The following is a 24,220-nucleotide window of genomic DNA, read 5'->3' as shown; positions in this document are numbered from 1 at the left end:
ATATTTCTTATTCTTACAATGTCTGTTGGATTTGTAGTGATGTCTTCTCTTTTATTCTTGATACTGGTAATTTGTGTCTAGCTAGAGGTTTATTAATTTTACCGACACATTCAAAGCTATATTGATTTTTTTCTACTTTTGTCTTTTTTAAGTTCACTATTATTTACTCTTTTCTGCTTATTTTGAGTTTAATTTGCTCTTCTTTTTCTATTTTCTCAAGGTGCACACTTAGATCATTGATTTATATATTGTTCTTTTCTAATATAGGCATTTTCCTCTAAGCATTGCTTTGTTGCATGCCACATGTTCTGACATGTTATTTTCATTTTCATTCATTTCAAAATATTTTTTATGTTTCTTTGTGATTTCTTCTTTGACCCATGGCTATTTAGAAGTATGTTGCTTAATTCCCAGATATTTGGGGATTTTTCAGATAACTTTGTTACTGATTTTTAGTTTAATTCTGCTAAGGTTTGTATTAGTTAGTTTCCTAGGTCTGCTACAACAAACTTGGTGTGAATTCTGCCCAATGTCCTGTGTATTATGAGGACTCTCCATGAGGCTGGTGGGAATGCAAACTATTCACCATCCTTTGTGAGCTCTGGAAATTGTTTGGCCTGTGGTGCGTTCCAGTCGATCCTTCCTTGGACTCTAGAAGCTTACCTCACATATGTACAGGTCAGTACTCAGCCAAAGATTTGAGGGCATCCCTCTGCAGAGTTCCAGAGCTCTTTCTGTGTTCAGCTTCCTGCTCCTTGACATGCTGCCACATAAACGAGTCACCTCCATCTCCCGAAATTCCAAGGTCCACTAAGACTGCTGGGCTGTTTGCATTTCCTCTTCCTGCACTGTGGCCTGGAAACTATCCTCAGGTAGTTTCATAATGCTCATCTCATTTGTTTCCTTTCTCTCAGGGGTCTCAGTCCTGTGCTGCCTGTTGTCCCATGTCTGAAGACAGTCCTCCTCTGTCCCCATATTTTGCTAACTTCTCTAGTTGTTTCTGGAATGAAGTAATTCAAGACTGTTTTTTCTCCCTTATGGCTTGGGTGGAATTTATTCAATCTTGTAACTTTACTTTTGGTGGTTACTCTAGAGATTTCAATATGCATCCCTGACTTTTTACACTCCACCTTAAGCCATTACTTTTACCACTTCCTGCACAATGAAAGAATCTTACAATTGTCTGACTCATTAAGTCTCTCCCTTCTTTTGGGCTATCATCTTCACATATGTCACTTATATACATGTTATAAATGCCACAAGACATTATTACTATTCCATCTTAAAAATCAGTATTATTTTATATTTACCCATTAATATCCACTTTCCTTTGTCATTCTGTCAGAAGAACTTTCTTCTGCATTTCTTGTAGAGTAAATGGAGATTATTTTTCTCAGATTTTGTTTGTCTAAAAAAAATGTTTATTTTGCTTTCATCTTTGAAGGTTGCTTTTGTGGAAAGGGTATTCAAGGTTGCTAGTGTTTTTCTTTCCACACCTGAACGATCTCAATCCATTATGTTATCATGGTTCCTGTTTTACTGCTAACCATTAGCCTTACTGTTTCTCTTTAAAGGTAATGTGTGTTTCCTCTCTGGTTGGTTTACAAATTTTCATTGTCTTTAATTTTCAGGAGTTTGACTACGATGTTCCGAAGAATGTTTTTCTTTATACCTCCTGCTAGAGTGTTCAGATGGCTTCTTGAATCTATCAGTTGATGTTGTTCATTAGTTTTGAAAATTCTTGGCCATTGTACTTTCAACTGTCTTCTGTCCTATTCCCCCTCACCGTTCTTTCTGTGATACTAATTACATGTGTATCAGATCTTTTTCTTTTTTTCTTTTGTGAGGAAAATCAGCCCTCTGCTAACATCTGCCAATCCTCCTCTTTTTTTTTTTGCTGAGGAAGACTGGCCCTGGGCTAACATCCATGCCCATCTCCCTCCACTTTATATGGGATGCCGCCACAGCATGGCCTGCCAAGCGACGCATCGGTGTGCGCCCAGGATCCGAACCGGCAAACCCCGGGCCGCTGCAGTGGAGCGCATGCACTTAACCCCCTGCGCCACCAGGCCGGCCCTTTGTATCAGATCTTTTGATAGTCTCTGTTCTGTTTTTCCCATACTTACTACTCTATGAGTTTCAGTTTGGATGTTTTCTATTGACCTGTCTTTAAATTCACTAGTCCCCTTTTCTGCTGTGTTTAGTCTTCTATCAAACCTATCAAATGAGCTCTTAATTTCAGATACTGTATTTTTGAGTCCTTGAACGTCCATTTGATTGTTTCTGATCCCTATTTTCTAGTAATATTTTAAATGTCTTCATTTTTTTCTATTAAAAATATATTAATAAGTTATTTAAAAATGCTTATAAACTCTAATAAAAAGACCATCTATGGCATTGCTTCTGTTGTTTTTCTCATGATTATTAGTCTATGTTCCTGCCTCTCCACATGTCTAGCAACATATGCCTCTCAGTTTCCTCAACAATTTATGCATTTTTCCCCCTATTTGTTGCACTGGAAGTGTTGGCCTGCTATAACTTAACATCTCTTTCTTGAAAGTAGAAGTCCTCCCTTCCTTCTGGGATTTCTTTACTTTCATTGTAGGAATACTGACCTACCATTGCTTCTATTTATTAAGAAACTGCTGGAATGTTGGATACTATTGAGTGATTCTGTTCTTAATTTCATTTTTTTCAAAAGATTACACAGTAGCACCTTAGCTGCTAAAAGTCATGCAGCCATTTCACCTGTTAAGAATGATGAACAAGATGATCTTCCGAAAGGCCAATATCAATAGCACAAAAGCCAACAAAATTTTACTCACAGAAATTCTTAAGAACACACACACACACACACAGCCTGTGCTGTAGCAGAAAGAGAACAAAATTTAAAGAAAGAAGACCTGATCTAAACCTCATCTCTGTCATTTACTAGCAAAGTGACGTCAGGCAAATAATTTTTCTTTTTTCTTTTTTTTTTTTTTTTAAATTTTTTGTTTATTGCAGTAACATTGGTTTATAACATTGTAAAAATTTCAGGTGTACATCATTGTACTTCTATTTCTGCATAGATTACATCATGTTCACCACCAAAATACTAATTACAACCCAACACCACACACATGTACCCAATTATCCCTTTCACCCTCCTCCCTCCCCCCCTTCCCCTCTGGTAACCACCAATCCAATCTCTGTCCCTATGTGTTTGTTTATTGTTGTTATTATCTACTTTTTTTCTACTTTGTGTCTTAGTTTTCAATTCATAAAGTTGTTGCGAAGACAAAACAGTATATTTTAAAGACCTTTGTAAACTATAAGCACGTTGTAAGACACCTTATAAAATATCATCTAATTTCTAAATCTACAGATATCTAAAAATAACTCTAGTGGAAGATATCTAAAAATAACTCTAGTGGAAGATGTTCAAACCTGTACAAAGAAACCTAAAAATATTACTGAGAATGAACAAAGAATTCATATTTGAATAGGAATTTTATGACAATCCAAGAAAAAACAAGATTTCAAAAAGTACTAGATATAGGAAGTCAAGAACTGAAATGAAAAACAGGTACATGGTCTAATGTAAAGGAAGAAAATCATCAGTACCTTGCTGCTGTTGAAAACAGAAATAGGATCTTTTTTCACAGGCCCTGTTATAACATAACTGTTCAGTTATGATTTCCCAAAAACTTGAAATGTATTAGGTGAAAACTAAGAGTCATTTCATCCTGTGTGTATTTATAGGCAGCTTGGAAGAGGCAAAAGTGGTCTAATTTTTGTGTACAGTTAAGATTTCATTATGTGGTAAGTGTTATTTGCTAACTAAGCCTAAGTAAGGCATATCAATCAAGTTCTAAAACTAATATCTGAGAGGATCTCTGTTAAAACAACTTTAAAAATAATTTAGTAATCTTATAAATAAACCAATATACCTTAGCAAGTGATTTTACAATAGGATTCTCCATAATCCCCTTGAGGAAAATGAGGTCTATTTCCTCTGCTCCCGTAGATGAGGGTAGCTCCGTAAGGTTATCCAACACTTGCTGCATTGCTGCTGAGATAAAAGCAATAAAAAAAAAATAAAAACCTTAAATTCCAAGCCATTATGAAATATGATCATAAAATAATTAAAACAAAGACATTAACAATTAACTTTTGAAAAATCACATTTTAAAAACTGAATTGTTAAATAGTATAATTTCAAATTGACTTCCCATGAATTAATAGCAGGACAGGTTTTTATACGCAATTTTGGCTTTAACAGACTACCTTATATATACTTCAACCTTACACTTACTTTATATTTTTCAAATTTAAAAACATTATTTAAGAAGAAATATAAAATTTTAATAGGCCCATTAATAAAGAGATTCAATTAGTAATCAAGAAACTTCCCACAAGCTCAGAACCAGATGGCTTCATTGGTGAATTCTATCAAACATTAAAGAATTAAAACCAATACTTCACAAACTCTTCCAAAAAAAATAGAAGAGGAAGGCACACTTCCAAACTATTCTGTGAGATTCTGATACTAAATCCAGACAAAGATATCACAAGAAAATTACAGCCAATATCCTTTATAAATATAGCTGCAAAAAGAAAACACTAGCAAACTGAAGCCAGCAACACATGAAAAGGACTGTGTACACAATGACCAAGTACAATTTATCCTCAGAAAGCCAGGGTGGTTCATCAACATATGAAAATCAATCAATGTAATACACTGTACTAAGAGAACAAAAATAGATGATATCTCAATAGGCAGAGAGAGAGAATTTGACAAAATCCAATACCTTTCATGATGAAAAACATTCAACAAACTAGGAATAGAAGGGAAATTCCTCAACTTCATGAAGGGCATCTATGAAAACTCCATAGCTAACATCACATGTAATGGTGAAAGACTAGATGCTTTCCCATAAGATCAGGAACAAGGCAAGGATGTCTCATTTGCCACTTCTATTCAACACTGCACTGGAGGTTCTAGCCAGGGCAGTTAGGTAAGAAAAAGAAATAAAAGGCATCCAGATTGGAAAGAAATAAGTAACACTATCTCTTTTTGCAGATGACATAATCTTGTATATAGAAAATGCTTAGGAATATACAAAAAAATTTATTAGAACTAATAAAAGAGTTCAGCAAGGTTGTAGAACATAAGATCAAAATACAAAAATCAATTGTATTTCTGCATGCTAGCAATGAACAATCTGAAAATGAAATTAAGAAAACTATTTCTTTTACAATGGTATCAAAAGCAATAAAATAATCAGAAACAAATGTAACAGAAGTGCAAGATTTGTACACTCAAACTATACAACATCATTGAAAGAATTAAAGAAGACAAATAGAAAGCAATCCCATATTCATGGATTGGAAGCCTTAATATTGTTAAGATAGCAGTATTCCCCAAATTTATCTACAGATTTAATGCAATCCCTATCAAAATCTCAGCTGTCCCCCCACCTTTTACTTGCAGAAATTAATAAGCTGGTCCTAAAATTCATATGGGAAACGCAATGGACCAAGAAAAGCCAAACAATCTTCAAAAAGAACACAGCTGGAAGACTTACACTTAAGTTCAAAGCTGACTAAAAAGCTACAGTAATCAAGACTGTGTGGTACCAGCATAAAGATAGACATATAACTAAATGAGAGTCTAGAAATAAATCCATAAATTTATGGTCAATTGATTCTTGGCTAGGGTGGCAAGACAATTCAGTGGAGGTAAAGAACAGTCTTTTCAACAAATGGTACCAGGACAACTGGATACGCACACGCCAGAGAGTGAAGCTAGACCCCTACTTCATTCAGTATCACAATCTTAATTTTATCTGGATTAACTTTATTAATTTTACCTCCTTGATGTTTCCTTAGAATAAGTCTACTAATACTGCAGTTGTTTGTTTTTAATATTTTTTATTTTTATTAAAATAAAACACAAACATTGTTAAAAGTCAGATTGTACTATTAAGTAGCTTCAACAGTTCTCTGTTCCATGCTGTTTGTCTCCCTCCCAATTTACCCTACTCTCCAGAAGTAACTACTTTGAATTCGTTAACAGTGTCTTTTAATCACATATATATTTCTGGGTAATATGCTAATATTGCTACTTTTTGATTTACCCATTTTAGACATTATCTATTTATTTTTTGTTAGAATACTAGAGGGTTAAATTAAGCTTTGACTTTCCCCTATCTCCAGACTGGTAATTTTTTATAAAATCAACAGTTAATGCTTTTCATATGGGACTCTCATAAGTTTTTTCCAAATGTTCCAAAAAATTTTTCCATTTCTATCAGTAATTTTTCCAAATGCTCAAATATTTTTCTAATACTCTATCAGACCTATTCCCTGATTTCTACCCCTGAACTCACTCCCAAAGTATTTTTCTCTTGTACTTTAATCTGGACAGGTCCATCTCTAGGTCTTCTACTCAGTATGTGTAAATGAGTGACAACTTTGGAAATAAAAGAGGTGAACAGGAGAAAAATGCGCACTTAAAACAAGGAGAAGGAAAACCAGTACTGGGCTAAGACGAAGAAAGAAGACACTAGGAAATAAAGAATGTAAACAAAGGCTACTTCATAATTTTGCTTGAGGTCCAATGTACACCTTTAAGCGGGCAGGGAACAACAGAATCAAAAATCTTTAGAAGTATTTTTACCCTGTGACTATAAATGTAGTTAGCTCTACTTCTCATGATTACTTTTTTTTCTTTCCTTTGACATTCTATATTCATCTTTATTTTTAACTCTTATAATGGAACATTTCAAACATATACAAAAGGAGACAAAATAATATAATGAACCCAATAATCATCAGCTCCAATAATTAGCAACTCATGGCCAATCTTGTTTCCTACCCCTATCTACCTTCTATCCAATGTAACTGTGAAGTAAATCCCAGACTTCAGTGTATGTCTAAAAGATCAGGATTCTTTTTAAACAATGTAACCAAAATACTGTTAGCATACCTAACAAAATAACAATAATTCCTTAATATCATCAAATATCTAGCTATTGTTCAGATTTCTAATTGTACTAAAGATTTTTTTAAAAATGTATCTTCTATATTGGTTCTTGAGGTGCTTAAATTTTTATACTGGTGCTTAATTAATTAATTGGGAAGAAAAGTGAAATATACCTTTGGTTATTTTGAAGATCTTCATAAGTTGTTACTGATTCTTGATTATATGAAATTTAACTAAAAAACTAATAAGTCTGTCAACATCCCATGTCCTGGAAAGGGAATCTTGAATATTATAAAGTTGCCAAACATTCCCAAACTAATTTGTACATTTAATAGAGTTCCAGTCAAAACACAACAGACTCCCCACATAGCCATGTTTTCAGGCCAGGTCTGGCTTGGCCTTCCCTGTAAGGAAACGACAGAGGAGCTCCAGGGAACTGGGGCTGACGAGGCAGGGTGGTGGGGTAAACTGATGCAGTTCTGCACGGGTTGTGGAGGCCATGGCGTCTGGCAGTAACTAGCTGTTCAGAGTAAATGTTGTGCTGGCCAAAGTCTACAAGAACCTGATATTTGTACTGCTACTTATTTTGGGGAAGAAGTAAACCATGTGCTTTGCAATGGAAATTGTGAAGGGGCCCTCATCTCCCCGTGGGACACATGCCCCAAAGACTTGAAAGAGACTGATATTCAACTATCTAGGCTTCAGGATATCAAGTATGAACCCCAGCTCCTGGAGGATGATGATGCAACAATACTACAGTTGGAAACCCAGGGAAAACAGAATTGCTACTACTATCTGTACAGGATGAAAGCTCTGGAAGCCATCATGCCTCTGAGATCCCATTTCAAGCTGAAGGCCAGCATCCCCAGTCTTTAATGCACAAGAATTCCTGCGCCTACCAGCTAGGTCTTGGAAACACTAGTACTCCTTTCAAGGGTGTGCACAGGGCCCTCACTGATACCCTGCTGGATGGCTGAGACGGCCCACCATGGGACACGGGTCTGTGGCCAGAGAGAGCACCTGTGCTATCGGGAGGCCCCGACTGCGCTGGCCATCATGGTCAAAGCACAACTTGGGAGCTCTCAACAACACCAGTCAGCAGCCAAAGACCTAACCCAGTGTCTGAAATCTCCCCAACAACCATCGGGTGATGTACCTCCCCTCTTGTCAGAAGAGTAAACACACCAAGTACTTACTGGAATGGAAGAGCTTTAAGGACAATTGACACACTAGGGAGTACTTGGTAATGGAGCTGAAGGGCTCTGGCTGCAGTGTGCTTGCCGGGCAGCCCCAGGTCATCCGGCTCAAAAGCCCCTGACTGGACCAGCCGAAGTCCTGCTGAGTCCAGAGCTCTTAGAGCGCCTGCCTAGAGGATCACTTTCCAGCCCTTTCGTAGGGGCAGTTTCAGATCATCCGCTAAGACTTTATTTTCCCCTGGTAGCACTTTTTTCTAGAGTTGAATTCAGATGTTATTCTTAATGCCCCTGTCAAAGTTTACTTAAAAATCCTCACTTGGTCTTGATCATAGTTCACCTGCCCTGTTCCAGGCCATTTAATCCCAAAGATGAGAATTGGGGTAAGGGGACTTAGTGTCTTCTCCTTGGTATATGGCTGAATGGGAACTACTTGGGTTTGGGCCATCTCAGGGTTGACTGGTGGGAAAGGCAGACAGGAACTGGTGGTGAGGTTAGGTGAGGTGGCAGGTGTGGGTGGAACGACTTACCCTGGTGTTCCAGTTAAACCAGGATGTTAAAACATTAACATAACTTTCCTGACGTGCAAGGATCTACCCTAACACTTTTTTTTTTTTAATATAATTTTCTTTCTTTCTTTCTTTTTCCCCAAAGCCCCAGTAGATAGTTGTATGTCATAGTTGCACATCCTTCTAGTTGCTGTATGTGGGACGCGGCCTCAGCATGGCTGGAGAAGCAGTGCGTCAATGCGTGCCCGGGATCCGAACCCGGGCTGCCAGCAGTGGAGCGCGCGCACTTAACCACTAAGACACGGGGCCAGCCCTACCCTAACACTTTCATTCTGTACCCTGTCATGAATAAAACGAATAATGTTCTAACACCAGGCACAGTCCCATTCCCCCTCATTTATTGGGATGCTATGGGAGAGTGTGAAGGAATGGTTTCCCCTAACAACCCAATTCACTGGTCTGACTTTATAAATTAGCTATCTAATAACATGAAATTTAAAAAAAAAATACAATAGTTCTTTTTAACTAAATTATCCTTAAAGCATATGAAAAAATAAATGAGAAAATATCTGAGAAAATTACAACAAAGAGTAATATTAAACATTAAAATATTAAAACATAAACTAAATCTATAATAATTACTCAGACATGAATAACCACAAGGCAACTCTAGTGTACACAGAAGCTTAATATATGGACTAGGAAGCTCCCTGTAGTGGGAATCTTGCAAAGTTGTGTGGGAGCCAGAGAATTAGGGAAGTGTCCCAATTTACTCAGAGATTCCAGGAAAAAAGGCAAGTCCCAAAACTCAGAAGGTAAGTTTCCTGCAAGTTCCACTCCTCCTCTGTAATCACTAGAGGATGGACCCTTTAATCAGAAGCTAGATTCAGTGACATATAACTGGGATTCTTATTTGAGCAAGAGAAAAATTAATTTATTTAACCTAGACCCTTCAATTACAAATATGAACAAATCAAGAATCACCAAACACTTAGGAAAACTAGCAGCATGAATGTGACTCACCAAATTCAACAGGAGCATTAACCGCTAGCTAAAGAAAAAGATTACTGAGGTGGGGGGAGGGGAAGGAGGAAAAGAGCAAAAGAGAGAAAGAAGAAAGATTAAATTATAACATACAGGATGATCAAACTGAAGAATTCTCCCACTAGAAAAGGGCAATGAGAGGGAAAATATGAGAAAACTGCTATGGATCATGAAAGACCAAAATTTACAAGGTAATGAGAAATTCAGAAACAGAAAGGTATTAATAAAAGGGAAAAGTAGAAATAAAAAAAAAAGAACCATAGATTTGATTAATAAGCTGGCTCTTTCAAACGACCAATAAAAATAGACAAATGCTTGGCTAGTCTGAGTAAGAAAAAAGAAGACAAACAACATTAGCAATGCAATGAGAAAATAACTGCAGGCATAAAGAAGATTAAAAAGGGAATACAATGAACAACTTTATTTTAAAATCTAGTCAAATAGATTTTCTAGGAAAATGTCAATTATTGAAGTCTAGGAGAAAGAGGTAAAAATGGAAAGAGATCGTAACAAAAGAAATTGAAAAGGTTTTCAGAGATCTACCCTTTTAAAGACATTAGGCCTGGAAAGATTTAAGAATAAATTCTATCAAAACTTCAAGAAAGAGATAATTCATGTTTTTAAAAGAAAACAGAGAAAAGATCAAAAGCTTTCCAACTTCTATTTGGATTTTAAAACAAAAAAAAATTATATACTAAACTTACTTATGAGGATATATGCAAATATCTTAACATATTAGCAAATTGAATCTAACAACGTCTTAAAAAAGAACAATTAATAGCCAAGCACAGTTTATCCTAGTAATGTAAAGATGGTGCAACATTAAGAAATATATAATTTCATATATTATCACAGTATAAGGGAAAAAACCCACAATCATCTCAATGCTTCAAATACATCAAATTCTTACCATAGTAAGAACAGAAGAAAACTAGAGTAATTTTATACCAGAATCTAAATGAAGCATCATACTTAATGGAGAATTGTCAGAAGCTTTACCATTAAAATCAGGGACAAGACAAGAATGCCCATTAAGATCATTACTTTTCAAACCTTTACTGAGAGTTTTAATCAATGTAGTAAGACATGACATTTAAAAAAAAAATGCAGATGATAACTATCTACTTAGAAAAGTCTCAAGGCATCAGTTGAAAAATTATTGAAGTTAGTTACAAGAGTTTGGCTAAGTGACTAGACATAAGAGCAATACAGGAAAATCAAAAGTTTTCCTAAATAATAGTAATAACCAACTAGAAAACATCACTGGGGGAAAAAAGAGATCCCATTCACAATAACAACAAAATCTATAAATAAGGAATAAGCCTAAAATAAAAATGTTCAGACAGATATGAGGAAAATTATAAAATATATGAAAGGACATTTAAAATAAATAGAGACCATGTTATGGGATAGGAAGATTCAGTACTATAAAAATGTCAATTCTCTCCAAATTATTCTTTAAAGAAAAAAAATCGTCATCAAATAAAATTCAAAACCCAATCCTAATGGAAAATCTTACCATAGTAAGAATAGAAGAAAACAATCCCAACAGGATTTTTTTGGTAAAGTTATTCCAAAATTTACTTGAAAGATAAAATATGTAAGACTAGCCAATATATTTGGGAAAAAAGCATAAATGTAAAGGAAGCACCTGTGCTATCAAGTAAAAAAACACTGTAAATCAAAATGGTGCAGTACTGCCACAGTAACAGACAAATCTTGAAACAGAGGAGATAAATAGAATTTAATACATGCTAAAGGTGACATTTCAAATCAGTGGGGGAGAGGGGTTCAGTTAAATTTGGTAGGTAGATTGACTACTTGAGTTTATATTCTTTCCCCTCAGAATCTCTATCAAAACAGCAGAAAAGTATTAATAAAGGTAAAAAAACCCCCACAAGAATAAAGAGAATGGCTAAAGAGAAAAAAATTGGACAAAAAACCCAGCAAAAATATTTGCAAGTTCGAAAGTGGTAGGAACAGTAACTTAGAGCAAAGGAAGCAGTAGATTCTACTTCCTAAATATCTGTGGAATCCAACAATTTTTTCCATCCACCCCCATGAATCCTAGCCATCTTCATTTCTTGCCCAGACTACCACAATAGCCTCCTGTATCTACCTACCTACCTACCTACCTACCTATCTACCTATCTATCTACCTATCTATCTACCTATCTATCTATCCATCCATCCATCCATCCATCCATCCATCCATCTATGGGAGGCTATAGCTCACCCATAAGGAATTAACTAAAATGTAAATTTTATGGCCTATAAGCCTTTAATACGTGGCTAGATTCAATCTGCACCACCCCTTGTAGCTTTGGCCATACCAATCTTTCCCTTGTCCTGATGCTAAGTCCTCACCTCACTCACCACCACATATGTACAACCACCCTGTGTACCTAGTTCATACTCATCCTTTAGGAGCAAAATTTCCATATCCCTGGCTGCTTCAACTAGGATAAATTCTCTTAACATATATTTCCATAGTATTCTATACTTCATAACTCTGATAAACCTATAATTAAATATTTTGGTAAGTATTCGCTTAATGCATAATTTCCTTTTTCAACTCTAAGTCTGATGAGCACAGAAATCATATCCGTCTTGTTCAAGCCTATATTCCCAGCAACTAGCCCACAGTCTGGTACATCATAAGTTCTCAATAACATAGTTTCAGCCACAAAAAAGTAATATTTTCCTATCACCAAAATCAAGAATAGTTTTTAAATTATATATGGTTATTTATAAATAAAATGTCTGTATAATACTTGGAATTAGCAAAATGTGGTGTAGTTTACAAAGCAGTAATCTTAAAGCTATCAACTTTCCACAAACTGATTAACAGCCATAAGGATAGAAGTGGTACCTTTCAACGCTTAGTCTACTAAAAGGGCAAGTTTTTATAGGAATACTTCTTATGTATAAATATATTTCTAACTTTCAATAATATAGTTTGGTTTTAAGGTAAATTTAATAAAATGAATGGTATTTACCCACCTATATTCTGTTCCCAAAGCTTTCTAGTATGTTTACAAAAGCATTTCTACCCAGTTTTAGAACTATAAGTAGTTAAATGAACTATTCTTAATAAATTAGGACTAGAGCCTATTTTAATATTAAAAATCCTTTTGTAACCATATTTGGTGGTATAGTTCACTCCCACTCAATTCAACAAACTGAATTCCCCATTGAAAATGACAGGTAAATTAAGTTCTCATAAGATATTAAAATTATTTATGCTCTTATATTTTATAGACAAAATAACAATTATTTCACCAGAACCATGCTGCATAATTTACAGAATCCAGAAAATGAAAAACAAAATCTCATACTATGTGCATTTGAAAAGATTTAACCATAATTTTAAAGGAGGTACCTAAAAATCATTTAGACTACTTCTAATGTATTTGCAATAGAGCAGTCAAATTCTTTTTCAAAACACATTTCCAAGAAATGATAAAGAACCTACTGAAATTTGGATCAAGTCAGGTATCTTTAATTAAATTTTGACACAACTATTTTCACACAACTAATTTGACCATGAGAGCAGAGTTCATCTAAACCATTAGTAAATAAAAGCAATTGTTTTTCTATAAAATGACAATATGCTGCCGATACCTTAGCTCTCAAACTAATATCTTGAAATTCTAATTTAGTTATATTAAATCAAAGAAGAAAACTAAAACTTTGAATGTGCTCAGCATTTAATCAACATTAACTGAGGTGAGCGCTTATAGGCCAGGCAGGATGTCAGACGTTGAAGAGAAAAGAGACACACCATCTCTCCTCCTAATACTCAATCTAGTAGAGTAGATCAAAATGTGTAAATATGCATATAAAGCACGATGATAAGAACACTATGAAGGAATCCCAGAGTTGGGTGATACAACATAGTGGTTAAGAGCCAGGACTCTACCTCTTAACTAGTCCTGAAAATCTGAGTAAATGGCTTAACTTCCCCAAGTCAGTTTCTCTCATCTGTTAAGTGGGGAATGACACTAGTATCTATCTCACAGGGTTGTTGCTGCTAAACAATACATGGAAAACTCCTAGAACAATACCTCCGAGTGCATTATTAACACTGAGGGAGTACAGGAAAGGAGTAAAATGTTAACTCTGTCTTTGATGGGGGTGGTGGGATGATAAGATGATGACAAACTAGGGAGATACCAGTGGAAGGCATCCTAGTGGAAATAACCAAACTGAGTTCACCCTACTGACAATCTTGAATTTATGATCAATACTTAAAGCCTTAAAACAAAATGTGGAGCTGTATTTCCCAAAGCATTCCTAGAGAAAATTTAAGCCTGGAGTCAACAAGAGAAAAGGTCAGGCACAGTGAAGGGGCCGCCCATTAATGAACCCCACACACAAGAGCACACTTTTTGGCCTAAGGACCACAAACTTCTCTCCAGAGACAGTGGCTGTTTGTTCTGCGCGGGAAGGGTTCCTAACATGGATGTTGGGGCCTAAACAAAGGAGCGCAGAGGCTGAAGTAAATCTGGTTCTTCCTAGCAGATACTACAGGAGGAGGGGGGGAGGAAAGGAGACTGTACAGGAGGGAATACGCTAAAGCAGTGTTTCTCAAACAGAAACTATCGGCATTTGGGGAGTAAAAATTCCCTGTTGCACAGGATTCTTCTCCACCAAATGCCTGTAGTGTTCCACATTTCGTAACACTTCCAGGGGTGGTACCACCTTCTCCCCTTCTGTTCTTCCAACTGAAAGCCTTGCACTAATCTGTTCTATCTCCACAGTAAATTCCTTCTTCTTAATTTAGCTATTTTGATGGTTCCCAGCTTGCTCACCTGCTCTTTACCTACAAAGCCAAAGGAGAAGCCTGCCAGATGATAGGCCAACCACTTACTCAGCGCCTACTCACGCCCTCCCATTCCAGAGAGAGGGCTGGCGGGTGGGCGGACAGCCTACACAACTACAGAGGAAATCCTCGTCAGGTATAGATTCTGGATTAGTCCACCTAGTCCTTCATTTATAAATATATAAACCAACCATTATAGATCGCCAGACACAGGAAGAAAACAGCAGTGACAGTGGACAATGCTGACTGAACAAACTAAACTAGAGGGGAAACAGATGGTGCTGGGAACAGAACTTAAAAATTTTATTTTTATTAGCATTCTCAGAGATACATGAGAGGCTACTGCATTCACAAAGGAACAGGCTGCTAGAGGGGAGAAAATGGAGCAACCCAAGAATAAGGAAAAGGTCCTGACAATTAAAAATACTGTCAAATTAAAAAAAATCCAACAGCAGACTAAATGACAGAATGATAAGGTTGAAACTGCTAACCTGGAAAATCAAGTCAAGGTAAACTCCCAAATGCAGAACAAAGAGGAAAAGATGGAAAATAGGAGAAAACTTAAAACACATAAGCAAGTCCACAGTGCCTATCAGGAGTTTCATAAGACCAGATCAGAGAAAAGGAGGGCGAGGAAAAAGCTGAAGAAATAAGAGAAGAAAATGTCTCTGAGTTTAAATGACATACAACACTTCAAGATCAAAGGCTTTCCAAGTGCAGACTGAATGAAAAAAGACCCAGATCTGGCCACATCTAAGCGAAACTTCAAAATGTTGAGGATGAAAAGGGGGGAAAAGTAGAGATTTCCAGAAAGGAAAGGGTTATGAAAAAGGAACAATAATCACACTTCCATGCCATTTATTACTGGTAACGCTGAATACCAGAAGATAATGGAGTAAAAATGTCAAAGTTTTGATGAAAAATGAGTTTAAAAACTTTACATGTTATTTTTTTGTGTGAGGAAGATCAGCCCTGAGCTAACACCTGTTGCCAATCCTCCTCTTTTTTGCTGAGGAAGACTGGCCCTGGGCTAACATCCATGCCCATCTTCCTCTACTTTATATGTGGGACACTTGCCCCCAGCGTGGCTTGACAAGCGAGGCATAGGTCTGTGCCCGGGATCCAAACCTGCGAACCCTGGGCCACCAGAAGCGGAGTGCCCGAACTTAAGCACTACGCTACTGGGCCAGCCCCTACATTTGTTATTTTTTAAAAGCCATTATACACTGACACACATACATACATACAAATACGTGTATGTGTTTGTATATACACACACATGTGATTAAAAAAAGTCTAAATATATTGAAATATTTAAAAATAAACACAAAAATTGATCTCCTCCTCCAAAGAGATTTTCTAGCCTTTCAGACAAAATTTATGCCTGTATTTGAATATATCCTTTCTTAATTTACATGAACTCCAACTGCTTTGTTTATTAATAAAATATCTTAGTGATCTTCCATATTGGAGCTCATTCAATATCTCTAGTACTTCACCACATGGACACATCAAAATTTATTTAGGCTGTCCTCTACTGAAGGATACACAGGCTGCTTCCATTTTTTGCAGTATAATCAGTGTTACAATCGGCATCTATCTATCTCTATCCATACACATATATATTGACGTGTGCATCATTAGTAAACACTAAGAGTAGAATTGCTGAGTCAAAGGATATGTGATTTTTCAGTTGTCTGATATTGTCAAACTGTCCTTTAAACAGGTTGTACCAACTACAGTTCCATCAAGAGGTCCTCACTTCATTATTTGTTATCATAATAATGAAGAATCTCATAAAGACATACCAATATAAATGCTGAGAACATGTGCTGCAAAAGGAGTGATTGAAATAGAGAACTAAATTCTGAATTCTAATCTCATTTTCTCCAATATAGCATTTAAAAAAATCTAACCACACATTTCCTTATCTGTAAAATATAAATGACACTGATACAACTCATAAGGTTCTACAATTAAATGGCTAATCTACTAAAAACATGTAAATGTTAAATATTCTGATTTATCTAATATTCTGCAATTCATAATCTCTTCAACCACCTTACTGTGACTATTGCTAATTATTCAAAGCGTCAATGAAAAATGAATCTCAATAACAGCAATTTAATAACAATTTTTTCCTGCCTTAAAAACAATGTTGTTTTTTAATTAAAATAGTTGTTTTTTTCCTAATTTCATCATCTTAACTGACCACTTTGCACCTTGTCATCTTCTGATGACAAGTTTAATTTGGAAAGGAAACTGAACTGCCATTTTTCATGATAGGAATAGGAATAGGAATAGGAATATCAATATTCCTATTATAAACCAAGTGCTTGGCAAAAGCAGCTGGTGTCGCTTTCTGGCAATCTTCTTAGAAACAATTTTTTATTACGTGCAATGCGTTTTAGAAAGCAGTACTCTCAAAAAAACAAAAAACAAAACAGACAGGTTCTGGAGAATATTTTCACTAGGTAAAGAATTCTGGATTGACGCCTCCCCACCCCCCCAGCATGTTTAAAACAGTGTTTCCTTACTTCTGGCCTCTACCTCTCTGAAGAGAAATTCACATTCATTGAAATAGTTCCCCATTAGTGTGTTTTTGTTTTTTGCTTTTAGTATTTTTTTTTTTGTCTTGTTTTCAGCAGTTTGATTATGACGTGGTTGGGCATGGATTTCATTGGGCTTATCCCAATTTGAGGTTCACTCAACCTCTTGAGTCTACAGGTTTATATGTCTTTCACCAAATTTGGTAAATTTTCAGCCACTATTTCTTCAAATATTTCTTTCTGCACCATATTCTTTCTTCTTTCCTTCTGAGTGTTTGATGAAACAAAATGTTAGACCTTCTAGTATTATCCCATAGGTCCCTGAAGCTCTGCTCATTATTTTTTTCAATCTTTTTCCTGTTATTCAATTTGGATAAATTTCTATTGATTTATCTTCAAGTTCATGACTCTTTGTTATCTCCATTCTGCTATTGTGCTTGTCCAATGAGTTTTTTTTATTGCATTTTTCAGTTCCAAATTTTCCATTTGACTTTTCTTTTTCTATTTCTTTATTGAGACATTCTATATTCCCATTCATTTCAAGACAGCTCATCCTTACTTATTGTAGCATATTTATAATAGCTGCTCTAAATCTCTCAAATGATTCCCACACCTGTCATCTCAGTGTTGGTGTCTGTTTTGCCCACGTGAGTTGAGATTTTCTCAGCTCTTCATATGCCAAGCAATTTTGGATTGTATGCTGTATATTTTTAATATTATGAGACTCTATGTCTTACTGAAATTTTATGGAGTGTTGACATTTTTGTTTTAGCAAGCAATTGACTGAGTTGAGTTCAGGCCTTAAATTCTGATCTTCTGATGTACCAATGTCATTTTAGTGTAGTCTTTCATGCTTATCTGCACTCTTTTTGTGAACTTACATTTTCATTTCTCTTGGATAAATACCTAGGAATGGTATTGCTGGGTCACGTGATAAGTATATGTTGAACTTTATAAGAAACTACTAAACCTTTCAAAACTTTCACAATGTTATTTGAATCTATTCCACATATGCGCCACCCACTAGCTAGTCTGGGACTTAGGTGGTGGTCTATCGGTATTTCATTACTCAACATCTATGTATGTAGGATCAGATCCACACATGCACAGCTCAAGGGTGCGCCCAGGAGTGCATCAACAACTTTTAAGGAGTCTCCTTCCAGACCTCCTCCCTCTCCAGAATCTGCCTAGTACTTCTTCTTCTCTGGGATGCTCTTTACAGATCCTCCAGCCAGAAATCTGCGGCTTTGTTTAACCCACTCTGTGTAATTCCTATAGCTGTGCTCATGACCTGGTTCAGTGGCCAGAGAACATAGAAAGGAAAAAACAACAGGGACCACAACTCCTCCAATTGAAGAAGAACGTTTCCTCCCTTGGAGTTTTAGTTAGGGTCCTCCTGGCTCTTGCAGCTGCTTCTACACTGCTGCCAGAGGACTTCCTGAGGGCTGGGGTGCAAGAGAACACAGAAAACAAACAACAGAGATTTCTGTACTCTTGCTGAGCATCTTGCTCTTTAAGCCAGAACTAGAGGGTTTCTGGAGTTTTCTCGGTTCCCTCATGCCCACTTTTGGGTTTTGGGCTAGGTAAGGGGATACCAAAGAGGAAGAAAAAAAAAAAACGGCAACTCACCATTGACTCGGTGGTACTTAAATTTCTGGTCTTCCCCAACCTACCTGCTACTATTGACTCTTCAGAGTCTGCAAATAGCTACTCCAGTATTCTGTCCAGTTTTTATAGCTGCATTCAGTGGGAGAGACAGGCTGTAGTATGCTTACTCCATCTTACTGGAACGCTTTGTAAGTTATATTTTCCACCAAATTTGGGGTGGTTTCGTGCTATTATTTCTTCAAATATTTTTCCTGTCCTTTTGTCTCCTTTTCTGTCAGGAACTCTCATTACATGTCTGTTGAAATGCCTGACATTGTCCCACAGGTCTCCGAGGCTCTGTTTACTTTTCTTAACATCTTTTTCTCTCTCTTCTTTGGATTGAATATTTTGTTGATCTTCACGTTTTCTCTGCCACCTCAAATCTGCTGTTGAGCCTATCCAATGAATTTTTCATTTCAATTATTGTACTTTTCAAATCTAAAATTTCTACTTGGTTCTTCTTTTCTAATTTCTCTATTTGTTGAGTGTTTTTAACATATCGTCCTTTAATTCTTTGAAACTATTTAAAATAGCCAATTTGAAGTCTTTGTTAAATCCAACATCAAGCCCACTTAGTTTCCATTGGCTGTTTTCCTAAGTATGGGTCACACTTTCCTGGTTTTTCTTTTCTTTTTTTCATGTCCACCAGTTTTTGGTTGAAAACTGAACTTTAATATATTACAGTAACTCTGGATTCATTTTATTTTTCAGAGTTGTTGGGTCCTGTTTAGTAATTCATCTGAAACTGCGGAATCTGTTTCCCTCCATGGTATGCAGTTGGGACATCTCTGTTCAGTTTTTTAATTCTTATTTTTATATTTTAGCCTGTCTCCCTGGGGGTTGTGCCCATGTCTGTGTAGCTTAATGGTCAGCCAATGACCTGGGCAAAGGTTGTGCTCAAACATCTCAAGCTTGTAAGACTTCCACCCTCCGCCAGTTGATCTGTGTATAGACTGGGGAATGCTTTCGAAGTTGCAGCCAGTTCTCCAGTCTCCTTTAGTTTGAACTTTTTGCCAGGCTCCCTCAGGTCTCGCCTCCACATATGTAGTTTCTTAGTCAACCAGAGCTGTGTGGAGAGCTTATCTCAGCCCTTCCATGGCTCTCTCATTTCTAGGATTTCCCTATTAAATTTCTATTGGTCCACTGCTCATGCCAAACCAGGTCCACGACCTTGAGCTAGCAAAGCAGCAGGTTTCCTCCATCTGTTTCCAAAGAAATCCACCACTTTTCCCTAGCAAAGTGACAGGTTTTTGTGTCCCCTCTCACTCCTCCCTTCCCTCAATCAAGTTACCCCAACTCTTTGGCAGCAAAGTTGCTGGTTTTCGCAGTCAGTCCTAAGCTGGTAAAACTGCATTTCTCACCAGTGAAGTGGGGGAGGCGGTGGAAGCGTCTGGCAAGAAGGCCACAGGCTCACACTGTTCTCACCCCAAGCCGTAACAGTTGTGCAAGATCCATTTTTAACTCCCTTTGGTCAATTTCCAGTGCCCCAAAATGGCTGCTTTGACAATTTTGTCTAGTTTTATATTCACTTTTTGCAGAGGAGAACTGTCACCTCTTTATTACCAGAATTCATGTAATGTTTTTAATAACAGATTTTCATAGTTTTAACAGTACTAAACCTTCATCATTACGACTTATTATCAAGTGAAAGGGATCATGACAATTGGTAATATTGCTTTTAAAGAGGCAATTTTTTAGGATGCTCTTTGTGACATTATTGGAAAACATGAGAAAAAACAGAAACAATCTCAATGTTTCACAATAGGGAAATGGCTAAATGTCCATCCTATGAATAATCTGCAACAGTTAAAAGAATAACAAGGTTTTATATTTGTACTATGATGAAAAAGCTCTCTAAACCACATTTTTCTGTGGAAAAAGTCAAGTGTCATAAAGGTAGTGTTGTGTGATATTTATAGAAATGAAGCACACAATACAATTATTTATATTTTCCACAAGAACAAATATGCAAATATACAGGAATAGGTCTGAAAAGATAGAAAACAAAGTATTAACAGGTAATACCCCTGGGGAAGGAGCAGAGATTGAAAGAAGGGTTAGTGAAAAAGGCTCTTGGCTCTATCTGGTAGTATCTTAAAATTGTTACAAAAGTAATATATTTATGTATAACTGAGTAACAAAACAATAACTTAACACATGGGCTGCTCAAGCTATGAACTGTATATTTGGAGAGTCAATACCATGAGGGTTCCTAGAGATTTGTATACACATTCAAAAGGATTAAAGAAAACCACTTTATCTAATAAAATTAAGTACCCTTATATGCAAGATTTTACTAGCCAAAAATGCTTATCCTCATTTCTCAAGTCACGGATTTGTCTTTCCAAAGATAATCTCCTTATATAGAACACTTCATCCCTTAAATATGCCATGCCTTACGGATTAGTCTGTACTCTTTATCATGGATTTCTTTCCTAGTAAGCCATTTCTGTCCATGTCACATTAAATAAAACCTTTTAATAACTTTAACAGGTGCTCTTTAAGTTACAAGACTTCCTTAAAGCCTATAGTTAAGAATTGCAATCAATGAAACTCATTAACAAACTCTTAATTCTTTAAATTTTCATCCTACAAATCAGATTTTTTTTCCCAAACATTTTTACCCTAATCACCACCTTTATATATTTCAAAAAGAAAACAGAGCCTTCAAGACACTGTGCAAATAAATGTAAAAAAACTTACCTTCCACTTTTAGCCACAAACACACAGAATGAAAATCACACTGCACTGTACAGGCAGCTCCTGGGTATTTGGTTTGAGATTACTAAGAATTAAGTTCTATATTGATTCTTGATAAATATTTAGCAGGCCAAAAGACTTTTCTTACTCCCCTATAATACTATATTACTCTCGCACAATTGTAAGATGATAAAATAGACAATCTTCTCTATTTATACTTAGTGACTGAGCAAGAATTTCTTACTATTGTTGCTTTAAGGAGCCTCTTTTTAAGAGTTCTTTTAGACTTTTTGGCTAATATAAACACACACCTACACACGCTAATTTAACCAAAAGCCATCAAGTAGTAGAAGTCTTAACAATCCTTAATTCTTTACAACTCTTCCATTATTGAATCATGCCTGCATACCACTGCAGATATACAGACTATCTTATTTTAATTTCATTTTTAGGTCAGTTGTCCACTGCCTCCCACTCAGTCACTTCAATATTCATCTTTGCGTTTTTCCCTAACTTAGTGAATCCTAAGTGTTGCTCTAAGTCACTGCTTGAGTTCAAATAATAACCACCTTGTATGCAGATTATTACCTTTTCCTACATTTTCTATCCCATTTTAGTCTCAAAAAAATGCTGTAAGCTGGATGGGATAGGTATTATCTCCATTTTATAGATGAGAAAAATGAGGCCCCAAAAGTTTAAGGGACTTGCCAGAGGTGGGTCAATAGGAGGAAAAAAAAAATATCAAGGATTCAGTTCAACTGACTGGCCCCCAAGATGCTCATGTTTTTCAGCTGTAATCACAGATTATAAGCAGCATTTCCTATACATGATCCCTCTACAAAGCAATCTCAATATTTTCCCTAAATGGAAAGAAGGAAAATGTCCAAGAGACTGGAAAGATAACAAATCAGGACACTTTGTAAGGGACTGGCCAAGAGTATAGGAATATGATGAGCTTGGTTCTGTCACTGAGGGCTTGTATTTCAAGAAGTAGCAGATATGAAGAAAAAGCATGAAACAATCTATTTTGGTCAGTGGAGAGAGCACTGGGCATGAGAAAATGCAGTTTCTAGTCCTAGTCTTGCCACTATGCAGTTTGACTTGATTATGATTTTAGCTCTGTAGGAGTAGACACACCAATTTCTACGGGTCAACACAAGCCATCTCTCATCATTCCTACTGCCATGCCAAGTCTTTGAACACAGTAGTGGAATCAGAAATATCCTTGAGAAACTTGGAAGCAGTTGCAAAGTTCAGTAAGACAGAAGAAAATGAGTTGCCAATAATAACATGCTCAGGAGCGGCAGATGTCTGAAATAAATGCTTGCAAGAACAATAGATGACTGAGATAAAAGCAAAATTAATAGTCAGAAGAGGCCATTAGAAACTATTAGCAGTCAGAAGGTCCAGAGGTGTTGGATGCTACAGACTAACAGTGGGTTAGGATATTTCTCACCACTCTCTTTTATTATCTCGGTCTCCCTGAATTGTGAAAGGTAAATACTTATTGAATCAAGTGTATCTACTGAAATCTGAAAGGAAAGAAGTATTAAATATAAAACTTTTCACTTTTTTTCAAATTACCTATCTTTTTCCCTCTCATATCCTTTGCTTAATCTTTTAGAGTTCAAAGCAATTATAAAGATGCGAGAAATGCTGAAGCAAGAGTGATAACAGATACAGATTTTAATTATGTCACTGTACATTATATAATTCCAAAAACAGACTATCAAAATGGTTAATAAACGAAGCCAAGATTCAGAGGGAATATATATATATATATATTCATAATATCTTTTCCCATTTCCCCAACTGTTTTTAGATACAAATATCTGGTAAAACAAGGGGCAAGAATGGTTTTCCAACATTTACTAGGTGTTTTACATATGCTCCCTGTTTCTCTTTATTAAACTATAACCTCTTAAAGAACAAGAGCTTTCTCTTCTATTATAGCTCCTACTATAGTGTCCTGTATACAATACGTACTCAACAAATGCTTAGTAAACGCTTAACTAAATGCTCTGAATTATTTTTCCTTTTTATTATCTTGCTTTCAGCTCAAATTGGAGACAAAATTTTGTATAATCAACTGCTGATACACACCAAAGTAAAATATAAAGTCACTTGGGATTAGCTTGAGTTTGTAGTAGCACTACTATGCCAGAGGAGCCAATTAATTTCTTGTGTTAACACTCAAGACGTCTAAAGAAAAACTCCAATTGAAGCAAAGCATGGATGGTTGTAGTGGCTCTTAGAGGCAACAACCTTGTTCTGGAAGGGAAAGCTGAAGCGGGCTCTTCATCACAGATCCTTTAACCCACGGCACAATTAAAAATGAAAATTAAGCATGTTTTTCTAACATAAACTCTTCCCTCAGACAGGCTCCAAAATTTTGGTATGCTTCGATTTGACAAAACCAAGTGTCAAGCTTGAAAGGAAAGTAAATGGAAATACAAAAGTAAAATGAATATTTTTATTCAAGAGGACAAATATCAATATTTCTAGGTAAAGACAAATGGAACTCATCTAATTTTGCTCTCACCTAAAACCCCTCTAAAATGTAATAAAGATGTAATTTTATTTTATTTTTAAAGGTCAATTTTATTTTAAAGGTAGTTTACAGAGGTAAGTTTACAAAGATGGGGAGAATGAGAGAAAAGTTGACTTTGGAAGCTGACAAAGGAGTGACTGATTTAGCATACCCAAAGAGGCCCAACTCTAAACTCGCCTTGGGGAAAGCAGAAAATCATTTCATTTACACACAAAATCTTCCAAAGGCTCAG

At 36.1% G+C, this 24,220-nt stretch overlaps 1 protein-coding gene and 1 pseudogene across 5 annotated transcripts in view; one reads left to right on the top strand and one right to left on the bottom strand.

Annotated features, from left to right (window-relative positions):
- PALS2 (protein associated with LIN7 2, MAGUK p55 family member) overlaps positions 1 to 24,220 on the bottom strand; it is a 105,395-nt gene that overhangs the window by 55,617 nt on the left and 25,558 nt on the right. For 4 of the 5 annotated variants that reach the window (XM_087429011.1, XM_087429020.1, XM_087429002.1 and 1 more), the window contains exon 2: positions 3,933 to 4,051. In XM_087429011.1, the coding sequence (XP_087285137.1) occupies positions 3,933 to 4,049 (117 nt within the window). In that variant the 5' untranslated portion in view covers positions 4,050 to 4,051. Of the gene's footprint in view, positions 1 to 3,932; positions 4,055 to 24,220 lie in introns of all 5 variants that reach the window. The other variant, XM_087429014.1, reaches the window with a different exon arrangement.
- LOC106801146 (lipid transport auxiliary protein 1 pseudogene) lies at positions 7,470 to 8,288 on the top strand (annotated as a pseudogene).

The sequence above is a fragment of the Ceratotherium simum genome, chromosome 1, assembly GCF_057802395.1.
Source record: "Ceratotherium simum simum isolate JZ-2026a chromosome 1, ASM5780239v1, whole genome shotgun sequence".
NCBI lineage: Eukaryota > Metazoa > Chordata > Mammalia > Perissodactyla > Rhinocerotidae > Ceratotherium > Ceratotherium simum.
The sequence above is the reverse complement of the archived record's forward strand: the minus strand, read 5'-3'. Positions and strand labels throughout refer to the sequence as shown.